The 23833-nt window shown below is 41.1% G+C and overlaps 1 protein-coding gene across 3 annotated transcripts; it reads right to left on the bottom strand.

Moving 5' to 3' along the window:
• Positions 1-1308: 1308 nt before the first annotated feature.
• On the bottom strand, positions 1309-23833 carry LOC149253765 (protein NUCLEAR FUSION DEFECTIVE 4-like). 3 transcript variants are annotated; one of them, XM_089460014.1, is made up of 4 exons: positions 23389-23828; positions 23075-23275; positions 20944-21896; positions 1309-2089 (listed from the first exon to the last, which is right to left on the bottom strand). In XM_089460014.1, the coding sequence occupies exons 2-4, from the start codon at positions 23186-23188 to the stop codon at positions 1609-1611; spliced, it is 1548 nt and encodes a 515-aa protein (XP_089316140.1). In that variant the 5' UTR covers positions 23189-23275; positions 23389-23828; the 3' UTR covers positions 1309-1608. The 3 variants fall into 3 exon arrangements, with proteins under 3 accessions (XP_089316140.1, XP_089316139.1, XP_089316141.1); XM_089460013.1 differs by having other exon boundaries at positions 23075-23829; XM_089460015.1 differs by having other exon boundaries at positions 1781-2009; positions 23075-23833.

Raw genomic sequence — 23833 nt, 5'->3', positions numbered from 1 at the left:
TATCAAACTTATGAATATCTAAAAATCCATTATAGGGTGAAACATCTCCACTCTGCTCCAAAGACACTTGTCCTTTTAGCTCAAGAATTGAAACCCAATGAATAGGAGAAGAAAATAGGTCCCCGTCCACTGGAGCAATTTACAAGGATAGGAATTCTTGCAAATCTGATGGCACCAAATTTTGTGAAATGGGAGCGAAGCTAATTTGCGACGAATGGAACCAAGGTGGTCGTGCCATAGCTCACACATGAACTCTAAGGGGTGGATAACCCAGAAATCTCGAATATGCGAGGTGGAGGTAGTGCCGGTGGAGAAGATCATTTACATGTTCGTCAGGATGGAGATTTGATGCTACATTGCCCATGCAAACCCTCAGGAACTGGGCATTATGTTGGATATAGGTGCTCATGTTCAAATTATGGAGATCGATTTAAACAGAAAAGGTGCCTGTATAGGGTTTCTGCAAAATCTTCCAGAAAATCTTGTGGAGGCAGAACACGCGAGAGAAAAAATTAGTATGCATCCGAATTTTTGATGATAAAAGTTGTAAAAGTGTAATGCTCCAAATGAATCAAGGTTTTAAAGCAAACAGTATGACGAGCATAATTGAGCAACAATTAGGGAGAAAGTCAGGGCAGTCTAAGTTGCTGGGTCAGAATGAAAGGACTATAACCAATGGGTATGGGGATAAGGGCTCATCTTTATTTGCTAGTAAGGATCAACCCATACTTGGGGGATTGGACACTCTTCCAGGATGCAGTAACTGCAGAATAGACCACGAGGGATTTTTCTGCAGAGAATCATTAAAATAATCTTATTTTTAAAGCGCAGGGTGGGATGGTGTGGAATTGATAGTTTATTTGAGCTTGTGCAGAGCCAATTTTTAGGGAAATCCATTCACAAATGGGAACGCAGGGATAAGAACACTGAGGCTGGGGACACCCATATGCAAAATAGGGACACTGATATAGTGAATGCTAACAACCGAAGTTTGGAAGGTGACTTCGTCGAAAACTGTCTCCACGCCCAAAGAAGCTAAGAAAGACGCTGTAAAGGGAGTCAATGCCAAGGAGATCTCAGTCAGTCAACTTACGACAGCCAACCGTTATATGTGTTCTTTTATGGATTGTTTGAGAAACTAGAGTAATATATGTTATGTTTATTTCAATTTTTTATATCTTAAATTTTAAACTTTTGGTCTATCAGCAATCCAATCATGATATTTTGTTAGAAATTAGTTCAGACAGTAGTATTATTTTGAATGTTAATTTTCCCTATCGTAGAAGTTATGATAGGTAATACATCTCATGCAACATATAATATCAGAATTTCTGTTGTGGAAAACAATCAGTTCATTTTTGGCAATCAATCAATCTGGGTCCCAAGACTGGATTGAGATTCCTAGTTTGATCTAAATGGATAAATATTCTGTTGTATATAAGATATAAAACAGTTTGTACACATTTATAAACTTTAACTCTGGATTTAATGCTATGTAACCAGACTTTACTTTGAGAAGGTCATTAACCTTGCATATGTGTGAGAGTTGTGGGGATTAGCTCAAGAATTTTGCATTCTTTCTGAATATTTTTGTGCAAGATTTTTCCTTCACATGGAATGAACCTCTCTTTCTTCTTCTTGTTTGTATCTGATCTCGTAAACCCTCCGAGTCCTCAGCACAAGAATTGAGTTGAGTATTATGCCTATCAAGCTAATACAACCCCATATGATAAATGTAGTCCTGTAACACTTTACTCCCATGCAAACAATCATCCTGCCAAGTTTTCTCTCCTGGATTTCTCCACCTTCAGCATTGTCGTCATAGATCAGAGCAGCCATAGAGCCAAACAGCAAAGAGCCAAAAGGAATATTAGCAATCACAATGTTATGATTCACTCCAAAACTGTTGATCCCAAACAGCTCAGCACTCAAAGAAATTCCAGTTGAGATGATATATCCAGAGCACATGCCTAGGATGCAAGTGCTGACATAGAGAGAAGCAGCAGCACCTGTCGCCAAGTAGAAGAAAGAAGGAGGTATAGGGATCAGCGCTACACACATCCACCATGGCCTTCTAAGTCTCATGACACTGCAATATTGTGCTTACATTTATCAGTGCCATTTACGATCACATTCAAATTCAGTAATTGCTATTTTATCAATTGGTGCATCTTCTACTTTGTTCCAGTAATATGATTCAAAGATATACTATGCAATTTGGTAGGGGAAGATTCAAACCAACAACATTTTTTTGAAGTGGGAGAGCAGACTTCATTTCTACACAAAAAATTGTCTTTGTGCACTCTATCGCAATTACTTTCCCATGGACTAGATAAAGATATCAAAGGTACAAGCGAAGATGCCAAGTATGTGCATGATTTCATAGGTGGAATATAATATTCCTGTTTATGAGTTATTATCTCGTGCTGATGTTTTTTTTATAAATATGTTGATTGATGTAATGGAAAAAGTGTAAAATGTATTGTGGCTGGAAGGGAGTGATAGCTACATGATTTGTTCCTTGATGAAAGATTGTTTAACGAATGTTGCACTATATATCCTCATTGGCAGGTGTAGAGAATGCTAAATTGGCATTGATACATCCCATATCCAGACTAATTTCCTGTAGAACTGGAAAGCACCATTGTTGGATACCTAGGTGTCCTAGTAAGATGGAAGTATGCCTCTGTGATGGTCAGTTATTCAGTCTTGATTGTTAGATTGGTGTTAGGCCCTAAAGTACAACATGTTCCCAGTCAATCTGAGGTACCAGTGGTATGATTGGTTTCCAGTTGCTACTTGTTCAAGATAACAATTCTATAGGTGAGTGGAGAAGCACAGGAAATTATTTTGGCTTTGACATATAGCTTGTTTGGTGTATCAGAGATTGTTAAGGGATGTTGGTGTGTCTAAGACAAGAGCTAGATGACTCAAGTCGCAATGGGTCGAAGCTGGTAGGTTTGGTCTCTATGAAGAGTAGGTGAATTCATCTTAACTATGAAAGTGCATCTTTGTGCTTGGGTGTATAGGTTGAATTGGCCATTCAATCCTACTTGAGCATTTCCCTGAAGGGGGAGGTTGTACAATTGTAAAAGGAGTTTTTGACACTCCAAGTTGGATGTGCACTTTGGGTGATGTTATGAAACTGAACGAGGACAAGGACAAGTGTCAGCAAAGAGTGGTGGATCAATTGCACTAAAAGTTACTAGCAAAATTGTTTGCACATGCATGGAGAACAAAAAATGTTCGTGATTGTAGCAAGAAGGAAGGAATGTTGTCATAGATGTAATAGGAATGTTGTCTTAGATGTAATAGAGATTTCTTTTGAGTTGGATCAAAGGGAAGTTGTTGACAGTTTTTATGGCAGCAGTGGAGATTGGTTGTGACAGCAACAAAGATTAGGTAATGGTGGACAAATAAGGTTAAACAAGGTTGTTGAATGAAAAAAGACTTGAGCATATTGTAAAGTGAATCACACTAAATAGTTATAGCAAGTTTATGATGTGATGCTTTGATTGAAGATGGTAACTTAGTATCTCCATGAGATGGAGTATCTAGTGTATGTATCTGTATCTATGTAACATGTAAAGAGCATATCGATGTAAGACTTGGAGTTCTTTAACACCTAGAGTGGACCATATTTGTTGTAGACTCTGGGAGGTCAAGCTTCACATTCAGGGGAGTTCATCAAGAAGTTGAATAAACCATGTACATGAAGGACATTCCTATTAGACAGGTGGTTGCATGATTAGTTACCCATGTATTCCAGAGGACAATTATTCCTTTATATGGATGTCAATAGTTTTGGTGATATCTGTATGTTTGAAAAATGAGCTGTAAATACCAAGATGGACTAGAGACAAACTTTGCTGATCAAGAGGTTCTTTGATTCATAGTGAAGAATTTGTTGTACGAAAAATGTTCATGGAGACCTCAGCTATCAAAAATTAAGATAGGTAGTTGTTAAGGATTGTTGGGGTATGTAACTTCTACCTGTCTTAGGCGTGATCATATATGTGGTTGTAACAAGTATTGATCATTATTAAGTATAGTTGGTATCTACATAAAAGTCTATTCCTAGTTTTTCAGAGGTTGTTGGAACTAGTTGGATGTGAGAGATTCTCTCTACGTAAATGTTTCCTTGAATGGTGTGAGGTTGAGATATGTGCTCAACTAAGTAATTGTGTGATCAAGTTTGTTTGTCTATCATGAGATAAAGCTTACTGTATTTATATGTATAACTAAATTGATTCAATAGATGCTTGTTATCCACCAAAATGTGGCCAACCCATATGACAAAATTTCTCTCCTCAGATAGCCAACCACTGAGCAGCCCTATTTGATCAGCGTGTCACATGATGCCATGATCCTCCACTTCTTCCTCCAGTCAAATTTCTCTCTTCCATCTGACATTCCTTCTTGAAGGAAGGTGGGCCATCCATCGACAAGCACTTAACCATTTTGTAATCATGGGCTTTCACCTAATGTTATGGGCATGCTAATATGGATCAATGATTGACGAACCTTGATTGTATTCTTGTTTCTCACTTCACTTGGGAGGTTAGTCTTTGACTCTAATCCAGTGGGACCTCCTCTGAGGCCTTAAGGTTTTAGTCAGAGAACTACTGGGGAAGCTTTGATTGAACTAGTGTGTTCATAATATTCCATAGTTACCACTTTCCATCTTTCCCATTATTTCATCTCCATTCATCAAGACGGTGGTTATTGGTCAATGGTCATGAGGATTAACACCCTTTCATCCTCATCCTCATCCTTTAGTTTGGGTGGGAAAAATTTTCCTAGGCAGTTGATGCAGCTAAAAGAAAGGTAAAAGCATAAGAAAGCCACACCGAAAGAATAAGACAAAATGCAAAAGATGGTTGGGACATTTAATTAGCACATGGGCAAAAGCCTAGCATGAACTTTATTCCTTTCATTGGCCATCACCCAGTTCCTCAAGAACATGATGCTTCATCTGTAAAAGGAACCATTTTATTGTCCCAACCTTGATGAGTGATAAACTAAATCATCCTTAAAGGGTAATAATCTCAAAAGCAAGCTTGGGCACCTGAGACATGCATCCAAATCGAAGCAAATTATAAAGAAGTAAAGGTGCACTAGAGGGATGGAAAAAACAAACCGAGGAAAGGGGTAACTCATGCCTCCACGATTGCTCCCTCCTTACATCTTAACACTCAGGATGTTGGACCTCCAATAGCTAGTCACTTGGCTATGGCACCTTGCCTTGAAGTCCTTCCCAGTCTGCAGCCACAATTTTCACACACACCTATGAATTGATGGGTTAACTTGGGACTTGTCACTTTACCTTGGGCGCTGTAAACATTAAATAGGGTTATCCATCTAACCATCCCTAACATAAGAAGGTAACTTGTTCATGGGACTTGATCTAGTTAGACATTTGAAAGTAAGTTTTGTGTGAAGTATTACTATGACCCCAATAGTAGTTATGGTCCACTATGATGCATTTATGGTTATTTTCCCTAATGATTGGTGATTTCACTTGATTTTGAATAAGGTTTTGTTAGGTGGTATTGTCACAACAATAGAAGCCTTTGGAGACATGATTATCCTCCTTCTCAGTAGCATTCCAAAGTTCGTTTTACACATTCCAAAGAGCAAATATGACCTTGTAGATGCAGCGTTTCCTACCCATAGTAGAGTGTTGAGCAACTTGATGATTCCACATGGTATTTGACACTCAAAGGTGCCCCCAGATTCTAAAACGTTGAGCCCGTGAAGGTTGGTGTTGGAGATATTGATGATGTGCCCAATGGACCCAAGATGCCCCTAGGTTGGCCTTGACATTTTTTGATGGACATTACTTGTTTTGGAGCCCGAATGATGATGGTTATCCTTGAGATAACAAGGGAGGGCTTGTACATCACTCTTTGACCCCAATGCTTGAGTAGATTAGTGCCACAACACCCCTCTTGCCCTTTAGGGCACTATGGTGATGACGTCTTGGTATGGAAGCACTTTGGAAGCATGCCCATGATCCTAGAGCTACTTCGTGGAGTATGGACCACTCATTAGCCCATTTGACACTTGCTTATGGAATTTAGAGCTCCTTTGGAGGATGATATCATAGTGGAGGAGGTTTTTCAGATTCTCCTCCACGTGTGGGCATTTTTGGCATCTTTTGTTATGTTTTTGAGCTATGAGGTTGGCTTGTAACCTCACTCTTGTGGAACACTCAAAGTAAACTTGTAATTAGGGTTTTTATTTTTTTTAGTAAAAATGTGGGATTTAGGTCTCATATAAATAAAGACTCCCCCTCAATTCATTTCATCATCACACATTACTCACACTTCTCTTCTAAGAGTGCGAATTAGTCTTTTTCGTTACATTGGACAAGATGTGATTTTATATGGTGTTGAAAATAGTATCGAGAAAGGTCCTTCTTTGACTTGTGCCTTAGTTAAAGAGACCACAATCACTTTTCCCTTAGCATGCACGAGTTCCTAAAAAACAGGATGAGTCATGGAGCAGTTTGACTTAAGCGCAGGAGTTGGAGACTCAATTCGTTTGTCTCCTAGTGCAAGTTATCTTTGGAAAAGGACAAGCAAGTGAGCTTTAGTTTCTATTTGAGGGAGGACGAGTTACATGAGTCATTTAGACTCAATTAACTAGTCAATCACAAGACTGAGTTCTAGAAATAAACTTGCCAGTTTTAGATGGGTCGAAAAGATTATAAGGAGGACGAACCTTTTTGTTATGCCCCCAACTTATAGCGCGTTGAACTTACAGACGGACGGGGGCCTCCAAGGAGCTGTTGGATGGATGGACGGGCTTCCAGATAGCATTCACAGGCCTGGAATCACCACTTGTTGACAGATGCTTGGTACCAACTAGGATCTTCTGGGTATCACTCAAATCACTTTTGTGCGTTCACAAGGTTGTGAGACGAGACAATAGAGAGCACGCGTTTGTGTGTTTGAGCTAGCAAAGCTAGGAAGAACGTGAAGGAGAGGCCTATATGCAGTGTTTGGCAAATAAAATTATTGCTGGCATGCGCTAGGAAATAGGAGGAACTTCCAGGGCCAATGCAAGGATTTAGGAGCTAAGGACAGGATTGATGCAAGACAACATTGCCCTCTAGTGAAACAATTTTCCTTGTAATTAATTCTTTTTGCTCAACTTTGTCAATAAAATTTCCACAAGCAGGGGATTTTCCCAATTGGTTTCCCTGAAAAATAGTGTTTTTTTTGTCATTGTGTAACTATATTTATTTATGTTCCTATTATGCTGCAAGCAAGTAGAGAAATTTTGTGTCTTAATGAAAAGAAACTAGTTTTCAGATTGTTCATTAGAGCAATTACAGAATTTCATGGAATTTCTACATGTTATCAGAGCGTGAACAAACACATTCATCACCAGTATGAACTCATCATAGAGGAAGGATATCTAATCTAAAGTAGCCACAACCTCTAGGAGCCTTATCAAAAGAAGAAGGAGCCGATTTTATTATGTCATTTTTCTATGATTGGTAGAGACCGAGTTTGGGCAATTGGTGGCTAAGATTGAGGGCAGTTTTGTACTCTTTTTTTTGGTAGTGTAATTCTTTGTGCATCAAGCAATAGATTTTTGTGCTTGTTGTAGGAGGGTCGAAGCCCTAGATGGGAGTTAGACGAAGGTAGAATAACCTTGGAACAACAACATGTATTAGGTCGAGTTACATCATAGTGAAGGAAGGCTTGAAGAGGAAGGGTTACACAAGTTTTAAAGGAGGTTTAGAAGTCGAGATCTAGGATAGTGTATTGTTGTACAAGTGCCCTAACCAGAGGGTCGAAACCTCAGGATTGGGTGCACAAGACGAGTCTAGTTAGAAGGGAAAGAAGAAGGATCTAAGCAAGATCAAGTGCTTCCATTGCCATGAGTTTGGACACTATGCCACTAAGTGTCCTAAGCAAAAGAAGGAGTCTAGTAAGGATCATGTAGCTCCATAAATGGAGGTAAATGCATTTTTTGCCCAATTCAAGAAAGATTTCTCATTGATTGCTTGCATGGCAAGCTCAATAGATGTCAGTATATGGTATATGGATTCAATAGCATCCTTCCACATGACCGGGAACAAGAAGAGTTTCAGCGACCTGAAGGAGAAGGACATGCAGTTTCAAATTGAGCTAAGAGATGATGGTCAATACACAACTAGAAGAGTTGGTATTGTCAATTTTCAGAGGGAGTCAGGTAATCCTCTTCATCTCAGAGATGTTCTCTATGTTCCAGGATTGAGGCAATATCTCGTTTCGGTAGCTACACTTGAGGACAAGGGATATGATATCATCTTTAGCAGAGGTAAGGCATACCTCCAACACTTAGCTTCTGGACGTAAGAAACAGATAGCTATGAGGGTGAAGAATCTCTACAAGCTGCAGGTAGAGACAGGTGCAGCCTTGAGCAGCAAGGCAGGGAAATCTCAGAGTAGAGAAGTGGTGGTTGAGTGAGAGCGGGATAGAGCTCTCAAAATGGAGCCTCAACCAGTATTTGAGTTTGAGTCTAAGCTAGTTGGCAGTTGGGCCAACCAGCAGGATGATGAGGAGCATAGCCCAGGGCGAGTGGAGGCAACCACTCAATTAGTGACTCCCAGTATAGGGAGAGTTCGAGCCAAGTGGGTAGAGGATTTGTTTACGGGAGATCAAGATAGAGTTGGATCTTCCAGTATCACCTTTAGCCAAAGGAAGCAACCACAGAGGTACACAGGGTACATGGCACTTACCACTGAAGTGATCGACTCGCAAAGCATGGTGGGAAAGAATAGGTCTTCAGATCAAGTTCCGCAGAAGAAAGCAGGGAATTCCTTTAGTTCAGAGGGAGCATTGAAAATAGTAGCGAGAAAGGTCCTTCTTTGACTTGTGCCTTAGTCAAAGAGACCACAACTACTTTTTCCTTAGCATGAACGAGTTCCTAAACATTAGGACAAGTTCCCAAAAATTAGGAGTCATGGGGCAATTTGACTTAATTGCACGAATTGGAGACTCAACTTGTTTGTCTCCTAGTGCGAGTTATCTTTGGAAAAGGAGAAGTAAGTGAGCTTTAGTTTCTATTTGAGGCAGGACGAGTTACATGAGTCAATTAGGCTCAGTTAACTAGTCATTAACAAGACCGAGGTCCAGAAATAAACTTGTCAATTTTAGATGGGTCGAAAAGCTTACAAGGAGTACGAAGGCATAAAATTGATTCATTGTTTGTGTGAGCACAAGTTTGTGAGACAAGACAATAGAGAGCACGAGTTGGTGCATGTAAGCTAGCAAAGCTAGGAAGAGCTTGAAGGAGAGGCCTATACACAGTCTTTCGCAAAGAAAATTCTTGTTGGTCTGTGCTAGGAAATAGGAGGAATCTTCAAGGCCAACGCAAGGATTTAGGAGCTAAGGACAGGGTTGTTGCAAGCAGGTTTCAGCTAAACATTAGCAAAGTGATCAACCTTGTTCTCTAGTGAAACAATTTTCCTTGTAATTAATTCTATTTGCTCAACTTTGTCAATAAAATTTCTACAAGCAGAGGGTTTTCCCAGTTGGGTTCCCTGAAAAATATTTTGTTTTTTTGACATTGTGTGACTATATTTATTTATGTTCCTATTCTGCTGCAAGCAAGTAGAGAAATTTTGTTTCTTAATGAAAAGAAACTAGTTTTCAGATTGTTCATTAGAGTAGTTGCACTGTTGCAGAATTTTATGGAATTTCTACATAGTATCATAGTGTGAAGAAACACATTCAACACAAGTATGATTTCATCATCGAGGAAGGATATCGATTTTGAAGTAGTCGCAGCCTCTAGGAGCCTTATCAAAGGAAGGAGGAGTTGAGTTTCTTGTGTCTTTTTCTTGTGATTGGTAGAGGCCAAGTTTGGGGAGCTGGTGGCTGAGGTTGAGGGCAATTTTTTACTCTTTTTTTTGTAGTGTAATTTTATGTGCATCAAGCAACATATTTTTGTGCTTGTTGCAGGAGGGCCGAAGCCCTAGATGGGAGCTAGATGGTGCTGGATAACCTTGGAATAATAGCATGTATTAGGCCGAGTTACAACGCAGTGAAGGAAGGCTTGAAGAGGAAGGGTTACATAGGTTTTAAAGGAGGTTAGTGTACTGCTATACAAGTTCCCTAACAAGAGGGCTGAAACCTCAGGATAGGGTGCACAGACCGAGTCCAGTCAGAAGGGCAAGAAGAAGGAAGCAAGATCAAGTGCTTCCATTGCCATGAGTTTGGAGTTTGGACACTATGCAACTAAGTGTCCTAAGCGGAAGAAGGAGTCTAATAAGGATCATGTAGCTCCATCAGCGGAGGTAGATGCATTTTTTGCCCAATTCAAGAAATATTTCTCATTGATTGCTTGCATGACAAGCTCAATAGATGTCAGTATATGGTATATTGATTTAGGAGCATCGTTCCACATGACCAGGAGCAAGAAGAGTTTCGACCACCTAAAGGAGAAGGATATGCAGTTTCAGATTGAGCTAGGAGATGATGGTCAATATGTGATTAGAGGAGTTGGTACTTTCAATTTTTAGAGGGAGTCAGGTAATTCTCTTCGTCTCAAAGATGTTCTCTATGTTCCAGGATTGAGGCAAAATCTTGTTTCGGTAGCTACCCTTGAGGACAAGGGATATGATATCATCTTCAATAGAGGTAAGGCGTACCTCCAACACTTAGCTTTTGGATGTAAGAAGTAGATAGGTGTGAGGGTGAAGAATCTCTACAAGTTGCAGGTAGAGACAGGTGCAGCCTTGAGTAGCAAGGCAGGGAGGCTCAAAGTAGAGAAGTGGTGGTTGAGCGAGCGCAGGATAGAGCTCTCAAGATGGAGCTTCAACTAGTATCTGAGTTTGCGTCTAAGCTAGTTGGCAGTTGGGCCAACCAATAGGATGATGAGCATAGCCCAGGGCAAATGGAGGCAGCCACACAATCAGTGACTCCTAGTATAGGGAGAGTTCAAGCCAAGAGGGTAGAGGATTTGTTTACGGGTGTTTGGGATAGGGTTGGATCCTCCAGTATCACCTTCATCTAGAGGAAGCAGCCACAGAAGTACACAGGGTACATGGCACTTATGGCTGAAGTATGGACTCACAGAGCATGGTGGGAAAGAACAAGTATTCAGATCAAGTTTCACAGAAGAAAGCAAGGAAGTCCTCTAGTTCAGAGGGAGCATCTATAGCAGCAAAGAACATGGTAGTGTTGGAGACAGATCCAAGTGGACGAGGTTCATTCAGAAGCACCTTCCTCGCTAAGGAGTATTGAAAATAGTAGCGAGAAAGGTCCTTCTTTGACTTGTGCCTTAGTCAAAGAGACCACAATCACTTTTTCCTTAGCATGCATAATTTCCTAAAAGTTAGGATGAGTTCCTAAAAATTAGGACGAGTCATGGAGCAGTTTGACTTAAGCGCAAGAGTTGGAGACTTAGTTCGTTTGTCTCCTAGTGCGGGTTATCTTTGGAGAAGGACAAGCAAGTGAGCTTCAGTTTCTATTTGAGGCAGGATGAGTTACATGAGTCAGTTAGACTCAATTAACTAATCAATCACAAGACCGAATTCTAGAAATAAACTTGCCAGTTTTAGATGGGTTGAAAAGCTTATAAGGAGGACAAAGGCACATAATTGATTCATTGTTGTGTGAGCACAAGGTTGTGAGACAAGACAATAGAGAGCACGAGTTTGTGTGTGTGAGCTAGTAGAGCTAGGAATAGCGTGAAGGAGAGGCCTATACGTAGTATTTGGCAAAGAAAAATCTTTTTGGTATGCGCTAGGAAATAGGAGGAATTTCCAGGGCAATCACAAGGATTTAGGAGCTAAGTGCAGGATTTTTGCAAGCAGGTTTCAGCTACGTGTCAGCAGAGAGAACAACCTTGTTCTCTAGTGAAACAATTTGCTTTGTAATTAATTCTATTTGCTCAGCTTTTTCAATAAAATTTCTACAACAAACAGAGGGTTTTCCCAATTTGGTTCCTTGGAAAATATTGTGTTTTTTTGTCATTGGGTGACTGTCTTTATTTCTGTTCCTATTCTGCTGCAAAGAAGTAGAGAAATTCTATGTCTTAATGAAAAGAAACTAGTTTTCAGATTGTTCATTAGAGCAGTTGCAAAATTTCTTGTGGAGATGATATTTTGCATGGAGATGTTTTTCTGGGATTGAAAGAAATGCTTCTTTGGAGAACTTTGTATGTTTATGGTGTTATATTTGATATTTTGCATATTGTATGTATGAAGTAGGGTTTCTAATTATGCTAACACTAAATGCTTAACTTATGTTGAAATCTTGCATTTTGCATGCAAAATTGTTCTCTTGGAAGCCTAAAAGGAAACTCTGTTTTGCATTCCTTATATTTAATTTCTCCCCTCAGAAGAAAAATATTTAAGGTTTTGAAAACAAAGGCCCTTGTCATCCCCATTACTCCATCAAAGTCTCTTCCATGAAATTTAGCCCCAGAGGACTCCATTAAACCCTTGTAGGATAAGGCACTAATCTTTGTTGTTTTGATCATCCAAAAAATTTATTAAATTTCTTCCTTTTTCCCTTCTTCCTAGATGTCTAGTGTTAGCGGCTAGGGTTAAGGAAATTTTCTCCATAAAAGTGAATTTGTGTTGGTTGTTTGTGGCTCATAATTTAGGAATTGCATCTATAAAACATATAAAGGAAAATCTAGCATAGTGCATGGTCTATCCCTCCTATTTAGGGCTGACATCACACTTGTTTTCTGTTTATGCATGCATTTCAGCCATAAAAATCAGCTTTCTAGCCCTAATCCTATTGTTTGTTGAAAGATCTTTGCTCCTCTTTATTGATTATCATTAGAAGGTGTATTCTTTGGGCTGCTATATGACAATTGTGCACCTTATTATTGCATATCAAAGAAACCCTGACTTATAGCAGCCTTAGAGTATTTGAACCTTGGTATGGAATGCCTAGGCCTACCTAGACTTTGTTGGTACTCTAGGCCACATTACGGACCTTTTATCTATCACCTTGGGCCATAGCATTAGAATATATTTTAGGTGATCTAGGGAAGCCTCCCTTGTGGTTCAATACCACTAAAGAGTAGGAGAAAGGTTGTTGACGTGACTGGCAACCCTTTCTCTTGTTGTCATAGGGTCTGGCCCCACCCAATGAGGCTTTGCACTGGGCCTGCTAGATTCTGTGGCAATAGTGCTCAAGCACAGTTTTTGGTATGCAGAAATAAACTCTCTTGTTGTCATAGGGTCTGGCCCCACCCAATGAGGCTTTGCACTGGACCTGTTAGATTCTATGGCAATAGTGCTCAAGCACAGTTTTTGGTGTGTAGAACTAGAAATAAACTCTGCTCTCGCACTTTAACACAACTAACTTCGCTAAACATGACATGAATTTTCAACTAGGAGATTGCTAAAGTGGCAATCTATTTCTTAGACATTCTTCTACATAGACAAAAGGTTAAATGCTCTTTCTATTAAAGAAAATGTAAGTCTATGGCATGGATTTTTGATTTCAAGTTGGAAAACCTCAAGGATCAAAAGTAAGCACATGCTTATTAAACACGCATCGTTATGTCTGTGGCTTACGATGTCCACCTCATTCACTTGCAACTTTTCAATTAATCAAGGTTTAGCCACTCGCTTTTTCTTCCACTTATAGTAATTATGGTGCCTTGGGTGTTCTCCACATGACTCATCCAGAAGGATCTAACAACGAAGCTCTAAGGTGGAGAGGCACAATAGGAGCTTATTAGTTGGCATCTCTATGCCTTGAAGAGTGGCTAAGCTTCTAAAATGTTAAATGGGAATAAACTTCAGATAGTTGAAGGAAAAATCATGGAAACTTATAGGGGTAAGCCAATTTCAAAACCCATATGTTGATCCCAAGGCCTTTTTCCAGATCTCAATGGAATAAGTGGGTTGGCTTGAGTTCTTTCACCTTAGAAGTTCACTGCCCTACAATTAGCTCCAACTTCGAGCTGTCGCAACGTATGTACCCCTCACCATTTCTGTGGGTTTCCTAATTCTGTTTCTCCTTTGAAGTTATCGTTAGGAAATATGGAAGCATACTACTTGAGACCATGAGGTAAACTATAGAGATGTGGAGCAAGCAGTCACACACATTCCTTGAAGGCCAGAGGATAATGTAAAGTACTTTCCAAGAAAGCACAAGCAAGAGAAATTGCAATACCTCAACTACCTCTAGTGGGAAGGAGGGGCTCTCTGATTTAAAGAGAGGATGTCGTGAGCTGCAAGTGGGACTGTGCCTTGTTGAACACATGGTCAGTAGGACACTTCCAAGCCAAGAATGAAATAAGGGCTTCTTATAAGTAAATATTTATTCTTCAACATTGATTCTCACAAGCACAAAATCAAAACCAATACAGTGCATGCATGAAATGAGCTTTCTGCTGTTACTGGTTGGCTAGAACAGCAAGCCTCCCTGATGCTGTTTGTTGGAGATAGCGGCGGATTTTGTTTAAGGGATGACAGGAAGGAATTCCTGGCTGTCGCTGCATCATAATGTGCTTTGAACAGTTGCTTAGGAGGCACCATTACTAGTTGTGGGTCAATTTCTCTGCTAAAACATTTTTACTATTGATTAGTTTTCATAAAATAAGTCCAATTCTTCATCCTTTAATAGTTTAATTTGGTTAAAAATGCTTTCAGAGGTGACCCGATACACTTGATAAGCTCCTAAAATCTCTTAGGAAGAAGGGTTAACATTATTACAAATCCCTGAACCTTAAACACACCAAGATGTGACCCTGCCAAACAGCTGATATTTTTCTCAGCAGTTATGCTGAGAGAAGGGAGGGAAATTGTTAAAATTGACAACTAGGGCCAAACTGCATGTGGGTCATCTTATTAATGGAATTTGATATTTTTGTTGGATCCCTCTCATCGAGAGGTGTAGGATTGATCTAAAGATCATCTGATTCCAATAGGTATTCATGGAGATATGAATTTATTTGTGTTATGGGACAATTCGTCAAGGTCGGCCAACAACCAAATAAACCCCACTTGTGCTCAACGTTTTAGTATAAATAGAGGTGACCTTCAAGTCATTTCAACACACTTGGGATCTCTTCCTCTCTACTTGTCTTTGGGTTTTAGTAGGAGGAGAGATCCTAAGGGATAACGCTGCCCTAATCTAGAGGGCAGAAGCCGGAACTGCCGAGAATAGTCAAAATTGCCGGAACTGCCGGGAATAGCCGGAATTGCCAGAACTACCGGGAATTGCCAAGAAAAGCTGGAATTGCCAAAACTGTCGGGAAAAGTCGGAATTGTCGGAACTACCGGAACTGCAGGGAACTATCGGAACCTCCGGGAATAGCTAGAACTGCTGGAACTGGCCGGAACTGCCGGGAATAGCCGGAATTATCGGAAATGCCGAGAAAAGTCGGAACTACCGAGAAAAGCCAGAACTGCTGGGAATAGCCGGAACTGTTGGAACTGTTGGGAATAGCTAGAATAGCTGGAATTGTAGGAACTGCCAGGAAAAGTTGGAACTGCCAGAACTATTGAGAATCGCCGGAATTGCCGGAACTGTCGAAATAACCAAAACTGCCGGGAAAAGCCAGAACTGCCAAAACTGTCGAGAATAGCCGAAACTGCTAGGAATAGCCGGAACTGCCAAGAATCGCTGAAACTGCCGGAAAAAGCAAGAACTACTGAGAATAGTTAGAATTGCCAGAGCTGTCGAGAACAACCGAAATTGCCAGAACAGCTAGAGCATCTGTCTCCGAAGGAGAGCAGCATGCAAGGGACAACTAACTAACATTGGGACAGTTGTATGGTACTTAGCAGCAAATACACCAAGCATGCAATGTTACAGCTAGCATGCAAGGGACAGCTAGCATGCAACAACAAGCATGCAAAGGACAACAAGCATGCTAGGGACAACAAGCAAGCTAGGGACAACAAGCAAGCAAGATGCAACCAGCACATAGGTCAGTATGGCAACATGGTGCAGCAATGGCACATAATGCAGTACAGTGATGGGTACAGTCATGATGAGATGCAACATAGAGATGATGGGTGCAGCACGGTGAGGTGCAACATGATGATGAAATGCAACATAATGATAGGTGAAGGAGTCACCTTGGAGAATCAGTTGAAGCAGCATGTTTTCAACTGATCTCATGTATCATCTTCTTAGAGATGATCTATGCCCTTATCTAGATAAGTCAAAGTGTTGACTTCTGTTGTAAACGTACTATCTCTCTCTCTCTGCTGAACTATTGAAGAACATATAAGAAGAATTGATCAAGGGTTTCCCCACATTGGGGTTTGTCCCTGGCTAGCGCCACATCTTGTGTCCTCTTGTTTTGGCTTGTCTTCTGCAATTTATGTTTATGTTCTATCTGCAGTTTACTTTAATGCTAATGTGATTGATAATCTAGAAAAGATATTGAGCTAACTGTGAAAATTGAAATAAATTGCTATAAGCATAGAACATACCTAAAATTTAACATGGTATCAGAGCTGAGGTGAAGACAATGCCCAAGTAAGAGTGAAAGAGCAATCACCGAAGACAGTTGGGAAAGGACAAAAGGATCAGTGGATTCCTCATCCCTCTTCAAATTCACCGAGGGTGAAGTCGAAGCAGAGAATATTATCAGAATGGTGCAGCGGAAGTTTCTGATGGCCTACCTAAAGATCACTTCATTGGGAAGTCCGGATCTAAGGGTGGAAGGAAAGGCAGATGCCTTGGTTGCAATAAGTTCCGCCATTATACGAAGGAGTGTCCGAATGGAAGATACACCTCTTGATGAAGATAACAATCATTCCAAAGACATCTTCAATGATCAAAGGAATGACAGGTAATGCAGGTCATCAAGGAAATGGCCGACTCTTCAAAAAAAGTAAGGAACCCCAGGCACCTCATCAGATAGAAGGATGAACTCTCTAATTTGGTAGAGATGGAAACAATCGTGGGATTATACTTGGAGTCGATGCCACCTATCCCGGAAAGGGTGTAGGGAATGTTACCCCTCAATTGAATGAGGGTAACTCGATTCATTTACAGAATCTCTTTTATGTACCTGATCGCAAGAAGAACCTGGTGTCCATTTCAGCAATGGAAGTCAAAGGTTACAAGGTGGCACTCATTGATGGAAAGGTACGTGTTTGAAAATAGAATTTTCAAAGATGTTTTTGAGTTCAGGGTTGTATCAAGTTGCAGGAAGTCCACTGGGGACCATGTCCATTGACACATAGCACCGGAGGTCTGTGAGTCAAATGGTGACAGGGATGCCTGAATTCAAAAAGAGCATGAAAGTACATGTTTGAGATGTACCGAAGAAAAATCTTACAAGGAGACCATTCCCCTCATGTAGCAGGTCCACAAGTTTGGAACAACCTGAGGGGTTTGAGATTGATGATCAGGAATCTCACATATGCAGGTGGAAGAAAGCCCTCTATGGCTTGAAGCAAAACTCCCCGGGCGTAGTATGAGAGGATTGATAGCTGTCAGATGAAGCTGAGATTCACTAAGAGTGAAGCCGATCCAAACCATTGTTTGAAGGTTGTGGATGATAGACCTCTCATATCAGCACCTTATGAGGACGACCTATTTCTGACAGGTGCAGACCCTCTCATTTGCAGAAGTAAGAGGGAGTTGGATTCCGGATGTGGAATGATAAACTGCAAGCCTGTGACTACCTCGAAGATCTTAACTTTCAGAAGTTATATGGTAGTGATGTCAGACCAGATTTGGGAAATGCCTCTGAGTTTCATAAACTCATTCGCGTTGATGTTTTTGGTGAACTTCCGTCCGGACATATGTTTTGCAGTTAGCATGGTGAGCTCGTATTTGGTTGAGCCTCACTGGATTGGTGCCAAGAATCTTCTGAGATATCTTCGGGGCACAATCTCTCATGGATTGAGATACACTGCCAGAAATATGAAACTACATGATTAGTTCTCTGGCAACTGTGGAATAGGATGATTAGTTCTCTTGTGGGCTGGGATGATTAGTTCTCCCGTGTCAACTATGGAACAGGATGATTAGTTCTCCTATGGGCCGGGATGATTAGTTATCCCGTGGCAACTGTGAAACAGGATGATTAGTTCTCTTATGGGCCGGGATGATTAGTTCTCCCGTGGCGAGTGTGGGGCAGGATGATTCGTTCTCCTGTGGACATGATGATTAGTTCTCCTGTCGAGGCATCCTACCCATGTAGTCTGAGACTCATGGGAAGTACCTCTCATTTGATCAATGAGCAGGGAAATGGGGTTAGGGACCATAGTAGTACTATCGATGGACGCATCGATGTATCTACCGTACTCCCTATGCTAGGATGACCTCCATTGATCTGGGATCAATGAAACTGATCTAGGATTAGTATGAGTGGTTTGAGACACTCTTGTGATATTGATCTGGGATCAATAAAACTGACTTCGGGCCAGTAAGAGTGATGTGACACACTCTCTTCAGATGAAACTGACTTCGGGTCAGTAGAGAATGGTATGAGACATTCTCGATCAATTCTTCTTCTTCATGGTTCAGCAAAGCAGAGCAGTGCAGGGCACTGATGGTAGAGATAGTACAGTCGGACATATGGATCAGCGGATGGAGTTCTCCCTAGTTGAGAGGGAGTGTTAAAATTGGCAACTAGGGCCAAACTCCATGTGGGTCATCTTATTAATGGAAGATGATATTTTTCTTGGATCCCTCTCATCGAGAGGTGTAGGATTGATCTAAAGATCATCTGATTCCGATAAGTATTCATGGAGATATGAATTTATTTGTGTTATGGGACAATTCGTCAAAGTCAGCAAGCAACCAAATAAACCCCACTTGTGCTCAACGTTTTAGTATAAATAGAGGTGGCCTTCAAGTCATTTCAACACACTTGGGATCTCTTCCTCTCTACTTGTCTTTGGGTTTTAGTAAGAGGAAAGATCCTAAGGGATAACGCTGCCCTAATCTAGAGGGCAGAAGCTGGAACTGCCAGGAACTGTCGGAACTGCCGGGAATAGCCGAAACTGCCGGGAAACGCTGGAGCTGCCGGAACTGCCGGGAAAAGCCGAAACTGTCGAAACTGCCCGGAACTACCGGGAATTGTCGGGAATGCCAGGAATTGCCGGAATAACCGAAATTACCGGAACTGCCTGGAATAGCTGGAATTGCCGGAACTGCCGAAACTGTCGGGAAAAACCGGAACTGTCGGGAAAAGCCAGAACTGCCGGGAATAGCCAGAATTGCTGGAACTGTCGGGAATAGTCGGAACTGCCGGGAATAGCCGGAATTGCCGGAACTGCTAGGAAAAGCTAGAACTACCAGAACTGCCGGGAATAGCTGGAATTGCTGGAACTGCCGGAATAACCAGAACTGCTGGGAAAAGACGGAACTGCGGGAACTATAGGGAATAGCCAAAACTGCTTGGAATAGCCAGAACTGTCGAGAATAGCCGGAATTGCCGGGAAAAGCCGAAACTGCTAGAACTGTCGAGAATAACTGGAATTGTTGGAAGTGCCTGGAACAACTGAAATTGCCAAAACTGCCGGAACAGCTAGAGCATCTATCTTCGAAGGAGAGCAACATGCAACGGACAACTAACTAACATTGAGACAGTTGTATGGTACTTAGCAGCAAATACACCAAGCATGCAATGTTACAGCTAGCATGCAAGAGACAACTAGCATGCAAAGGACAACAAGCATGCTAGGGACAACAAGCATGCAAGATGTAGCCAACGCATAGGTCAGTATAGCAACATGGTGCAACAATGGCACATAATGCAGTACAGTGATGGGTACAGTCATGATGAGATGCAGCATAGAGATGATGGGTGCAACATGATGCAACACGGTGAGGTGCAGCATGATGATGAAATGCAACACAACGATAGGTGAAGGAGTCACCTTGGAGAATCAGTTGAAGCAGCGTGTCTTCAACTAATCTCATGTATCATCTTCTTAGAGATGATCTACGCTTTTATCTAGATAAGTCAAAGTGTTGACTTCTGTTATAAACGTACAATCTCTCTCTCTCTGCTGAACTATTGAAGAACATATAAGAAGAATTGATCAAGGGTTTCCCCACGTTGGGGTTTGTCCCTGGCTAGCGCCACATCTTGTGTCCTCTTGTCTTGGCTTGTCTTCAGCGATTTATGTTTATGTTCTATCTACAGTTTACTTTAACGCTGATGTGATTGCTAATCTGGAAAAGATATTGAGCTAACTGTGAAAATTGAAATAAATTGCTCTAAACATAGAACATACCTAAAATTTAATAGAAATCCAGCTAAATGGGTCCTTGCTTTAATTATGTGATAGACACGCACATTGCTGACGGTGTCCTTCCCCTATTGTCATGACCCCTTCTTCATACTAGTGCCATCAACCTTGCTGTGAAGAATAAGTAGCCAAATCATTGGAACTCTTTTGTGGTTGACACTAGTGTTGCACTACCAGATTAAGAGAATGTGGGTACCTAAGAAGTGTGTAATTAAGCTTGAGTCATCAGCTCCAAAATAAAGGAAGTTCAATCTACATGTATAGGATGAATGCGTATCTGTTAAGAGGTTACATCTAAGTAGGTAGCGATCCCTCCAGCCCTTCTTCATAAGGCATACCGATTATTGGATAGATAATGATAAGAACCTTACAGTTTGTTTGAGGGGTTTGTAGTTACATGCAAACTTTTGTGAAACTGAGCCAGGAGAGGTGGGCCCCCTCTGCTTCCCTTGCCACTGCAATAGGGATAGACTCATATTTTTAGAGGTTGCCTCCAAGTCAATGGCAATTGGGTCTTATTAGTATGTTGCACTCTATGATGATGCTAAATCTATTTTTGTTTTTTATAATTTATGCAAGGACCCAAAAAGCATATTATTTTGCAGACACATATTCATGAAATATGCACAAACCTCAAATACGTAAAGAAATCCCAATCTACCATGAGAACATGGATGCCCATAGTGTTATTTCTATCCATTCCCCAGTTCAAAACAATTTATAAAACACAAGATAGAGAATACCTTGGAAAGTACTCAGGGGCTGCTGACATGAGCCGGCCAAAGAAAGCAAATGAAGAATAAAGGGATACAAACACTGTCACACTGGAATGCCCTCTTGACTGTGCTATTTGCCCCAGATTATTGCTGTAGACGAGCCCAAGAGTTGCCCCACAAAAATACATAAAGAAATATAACCAGAAATCCACGCTGCTGAAAAGTTGAGGGACATTATGCTCTTGGCCTAAGCTAGGCTGGGAATGAGACCAAAACGACCGAATTCTTGTGAAAATGTTATTGCAAATGTCTGAATTGTTATCTGCAAAGTCTTCTTCACCAGCAGAACCTTCAGGCACTACTTCATCCCCAAATTCCATTTCATTTTCCTGCAAATCTCTGGCTTCATCACTACAGAGAAAATGTTTAGCTAACTCTCTATTATCATCTGAAATTCTTGGATAATTACCCTGCAATCCCATGGCTGCATCCCTGTTGTTTCTCAGATCACGTATATAGATGCCTCCAGGTATACATAGAGGGGCAACTAACAGCAGCACCATACCTATTGCATACAGTCTATAGGACAATGTGCTCTTGAAATTCAAAAACTCGTTGACCAGGAGATAAACCCCTAAGACAACCGCAATAATATTCAAGATAATGAATGTAAACCTCTCGCCATCTCTTAGAGATTCACTTTCAGAATCCTCCGTGTAGGGTAACTTTCGGATAAAAGTGAATAAAATGGAGCAAATTATCAATGGAAGTATGGCATTTAGTAACAGATACAAGGACTCGTTATCCAGGGAAATGGCCTTCACAATCAAAGTGTATAGTGCTGCTGACAATCCATTGTAGCTCGTCGATAGTCCAAGAGCCATTGCTTTTCTTGTTGGAAAGTAGTGAATGCAGAGAATAAAACCAACAGTATTCAGCCAGCAAATACTGTTCCCAGCTAACAGGCAGAGGAGATAAACCTGTAAATTCATAACCCAGGAAATAAACAGGAGGAGGTTGAGAGTAATATGAAACAAAATCCCAATATAGAAATACAGCATTATTGTAGTAAGATTTGTAATTATTATGGATATTGAATAGATAACAACCACAGGCCAAATGGACATCGAGTAGAAGAGTGCCCACAAGGCACCACACTGAAGCTGTCCATAGCAATTTGAGTACCAGAGTAAGGGAGGAGGCTATCATGGGGATTTCGATTCCGAGGTTAGTTATGGAGGAGACAAGGAAGGATCACATCAAGCAAGGGACTTGCAGACCAAAGCCAATTTCCAAATTGACAAAGCTTAACAAAAGAGGGACCACATGAGGCATCACATGGAAAAATCAGGGATGTTAGCAGCCTGCCAGTAGCAATTTTAGTACCAGAGTGAGGGAGGAGGTTATCATGGGGGATTTGGATCTGGAAGCTAGACTTATGGAGGAGACAAGGCAGGATCACATCAAGCCAAGGGACTTGCACACCAAAGCCAATTTCCAAATTGACAAAGCTTAGCAAAAGAGGGTCCACACGAGGCATGACATGGCAAAGGTCAGGGATGTTAGCAACAGAGTTAGGGAGGATGTTGGTTACATTAACTCAAGGACTTGCACCTCAAAGGGAACATACTGATCAGAAAAAACTTTTGACGTGGAGAATGCCTTATAAATCACAATTGTTTTACACATGGGACTATTCACTAGACACACCATTTTAGTGGAAGTAAGAGTCACAATTATTCTGAAAATCACACAGACAACAACCAGAAGGCATGATGCTGAAACCCATCGGCAACGTTACTACTGGAACATACTATCACATCAACCAGCAAACTTACACCTCAAAGCCAACCCCTAAATTGGCAAAGCTTTTGTGGCAGGTGATGCCTTTTAAACCACCACTGTCTCAGAGTTATAATCCACGAGCCACAGTTGGCCCAGATGGTTAAATAATATGTCTATAATAGTTTTCTCAGTGGGGAATAACTAGCAGAGCCATTGATATATCCTATAAGAAATTGAAGACGTAATATTGCAAAATTTTAGCTCTGGATTTCAAACCTTTACTTTATAAATAACATATTATGATATTAGACATAGTTAAATGGGAATTACGGAAATTCAATGAAATAAATGGGAAAGGCAGATACACGCATACCTGCCAATACTGGGCTGATATCTTCTCCGTTATAACCAGCCACTGGACTCCATAACCCACGAGTCCTATGATTGATGCTATGAGCATAACTGCCCACAGAGGCATACGACGCATTGCATATCCGGCTGTCCATCCCAGCGCCTTTCCTAAGTCCGAAGCCACGGCAAGGTTGTTAAGTTGGACCTGACCGATCTGCAAAACCTGCTTCAGAGACGAGGAATAGTCAGAGAAATCAAAGTTAGTGCCAGAACAAGCTTGTATCCATAGCACTGCAACGAGATTCGTCCATTTCATGGCCTGCTCTGAACCCATACTTGTAATATCTGGAGGCTTATGATGATGAATTTCCTGATTTCTTCTTTGGAGAGATTCCAGGTCGACTGGGCATCTTCAGCAATATAAAGCTGGACATTTTAGTAGATACCCATGCGTGCAATTGGGGTGAACAGAGGATTGAGCAGTAACTACCACAGGGGGTGTTTGAAGTCGAGCCTTTAGTTGTGCGCATATGTTGTGACCAGAGAATTGAGCAGTAACTACCACGGGGGTTGCTTGAAGTCGATGCCCAATCTACAGCCCGTTGTTTCTCTCATCAAAGTAAAATTTGTAGTGTGTGATATAGAGTTCTCCACGACATGCAAAACCTCATTGACCCTGCCAGGTTTGACAGAGTGACCACAACACTGAACCTACCACAAAGCGACTATTAATGCGAAAGGGAATCTGGTACGAGCTTCCACGAGCTTGTTGACTACATTT

Source organism: Pinus tabuliformis, chromosome 7, assembly GCF_031772625.1.
Source record: "Pinus tabuliformis cultivar Carrire ecotype Pingquan chromosome 7, CPIR1, whole genome shotgun sequence".
Lineage (NCBI taxonomy): Eukaryota > Viridiplantae > Streptophyta > Pinopsida > Pinales > Pinaceae > Pinus > Pinus tabuliformis.
The sequence above is the reverse complement of the archived record's forward strand: the minus strand, read 5'-3'. Positions and strand labels throughout refer to the sequence as shown.

Excerpts from the sequence above, each read along its gene's own strand:
- LOC149253765 (XM_089460013.1), bottom strand. The coding sequence starts at position 23,386 with ATGGGTTCAGAGCAGGCCATGAAATGGACGAATCTCGTTGCAGTGCTA. Across the intron at positions 21,897-23,074 it reads TATCAGCCCAGTATTGGCAG|GTTTATCTCCTCTGCCTGTT; the intron begins GTATGCGTGTAT and ends ATGAATTTACAG. Across the intron at positions 2,090-20,943 it reads GCCCCTGAGTACTTTCCAAG|TGTCATGAGACTTAGAAGGC; the intron begins GTATTCTCTATC and ends ACAATATTGCAG.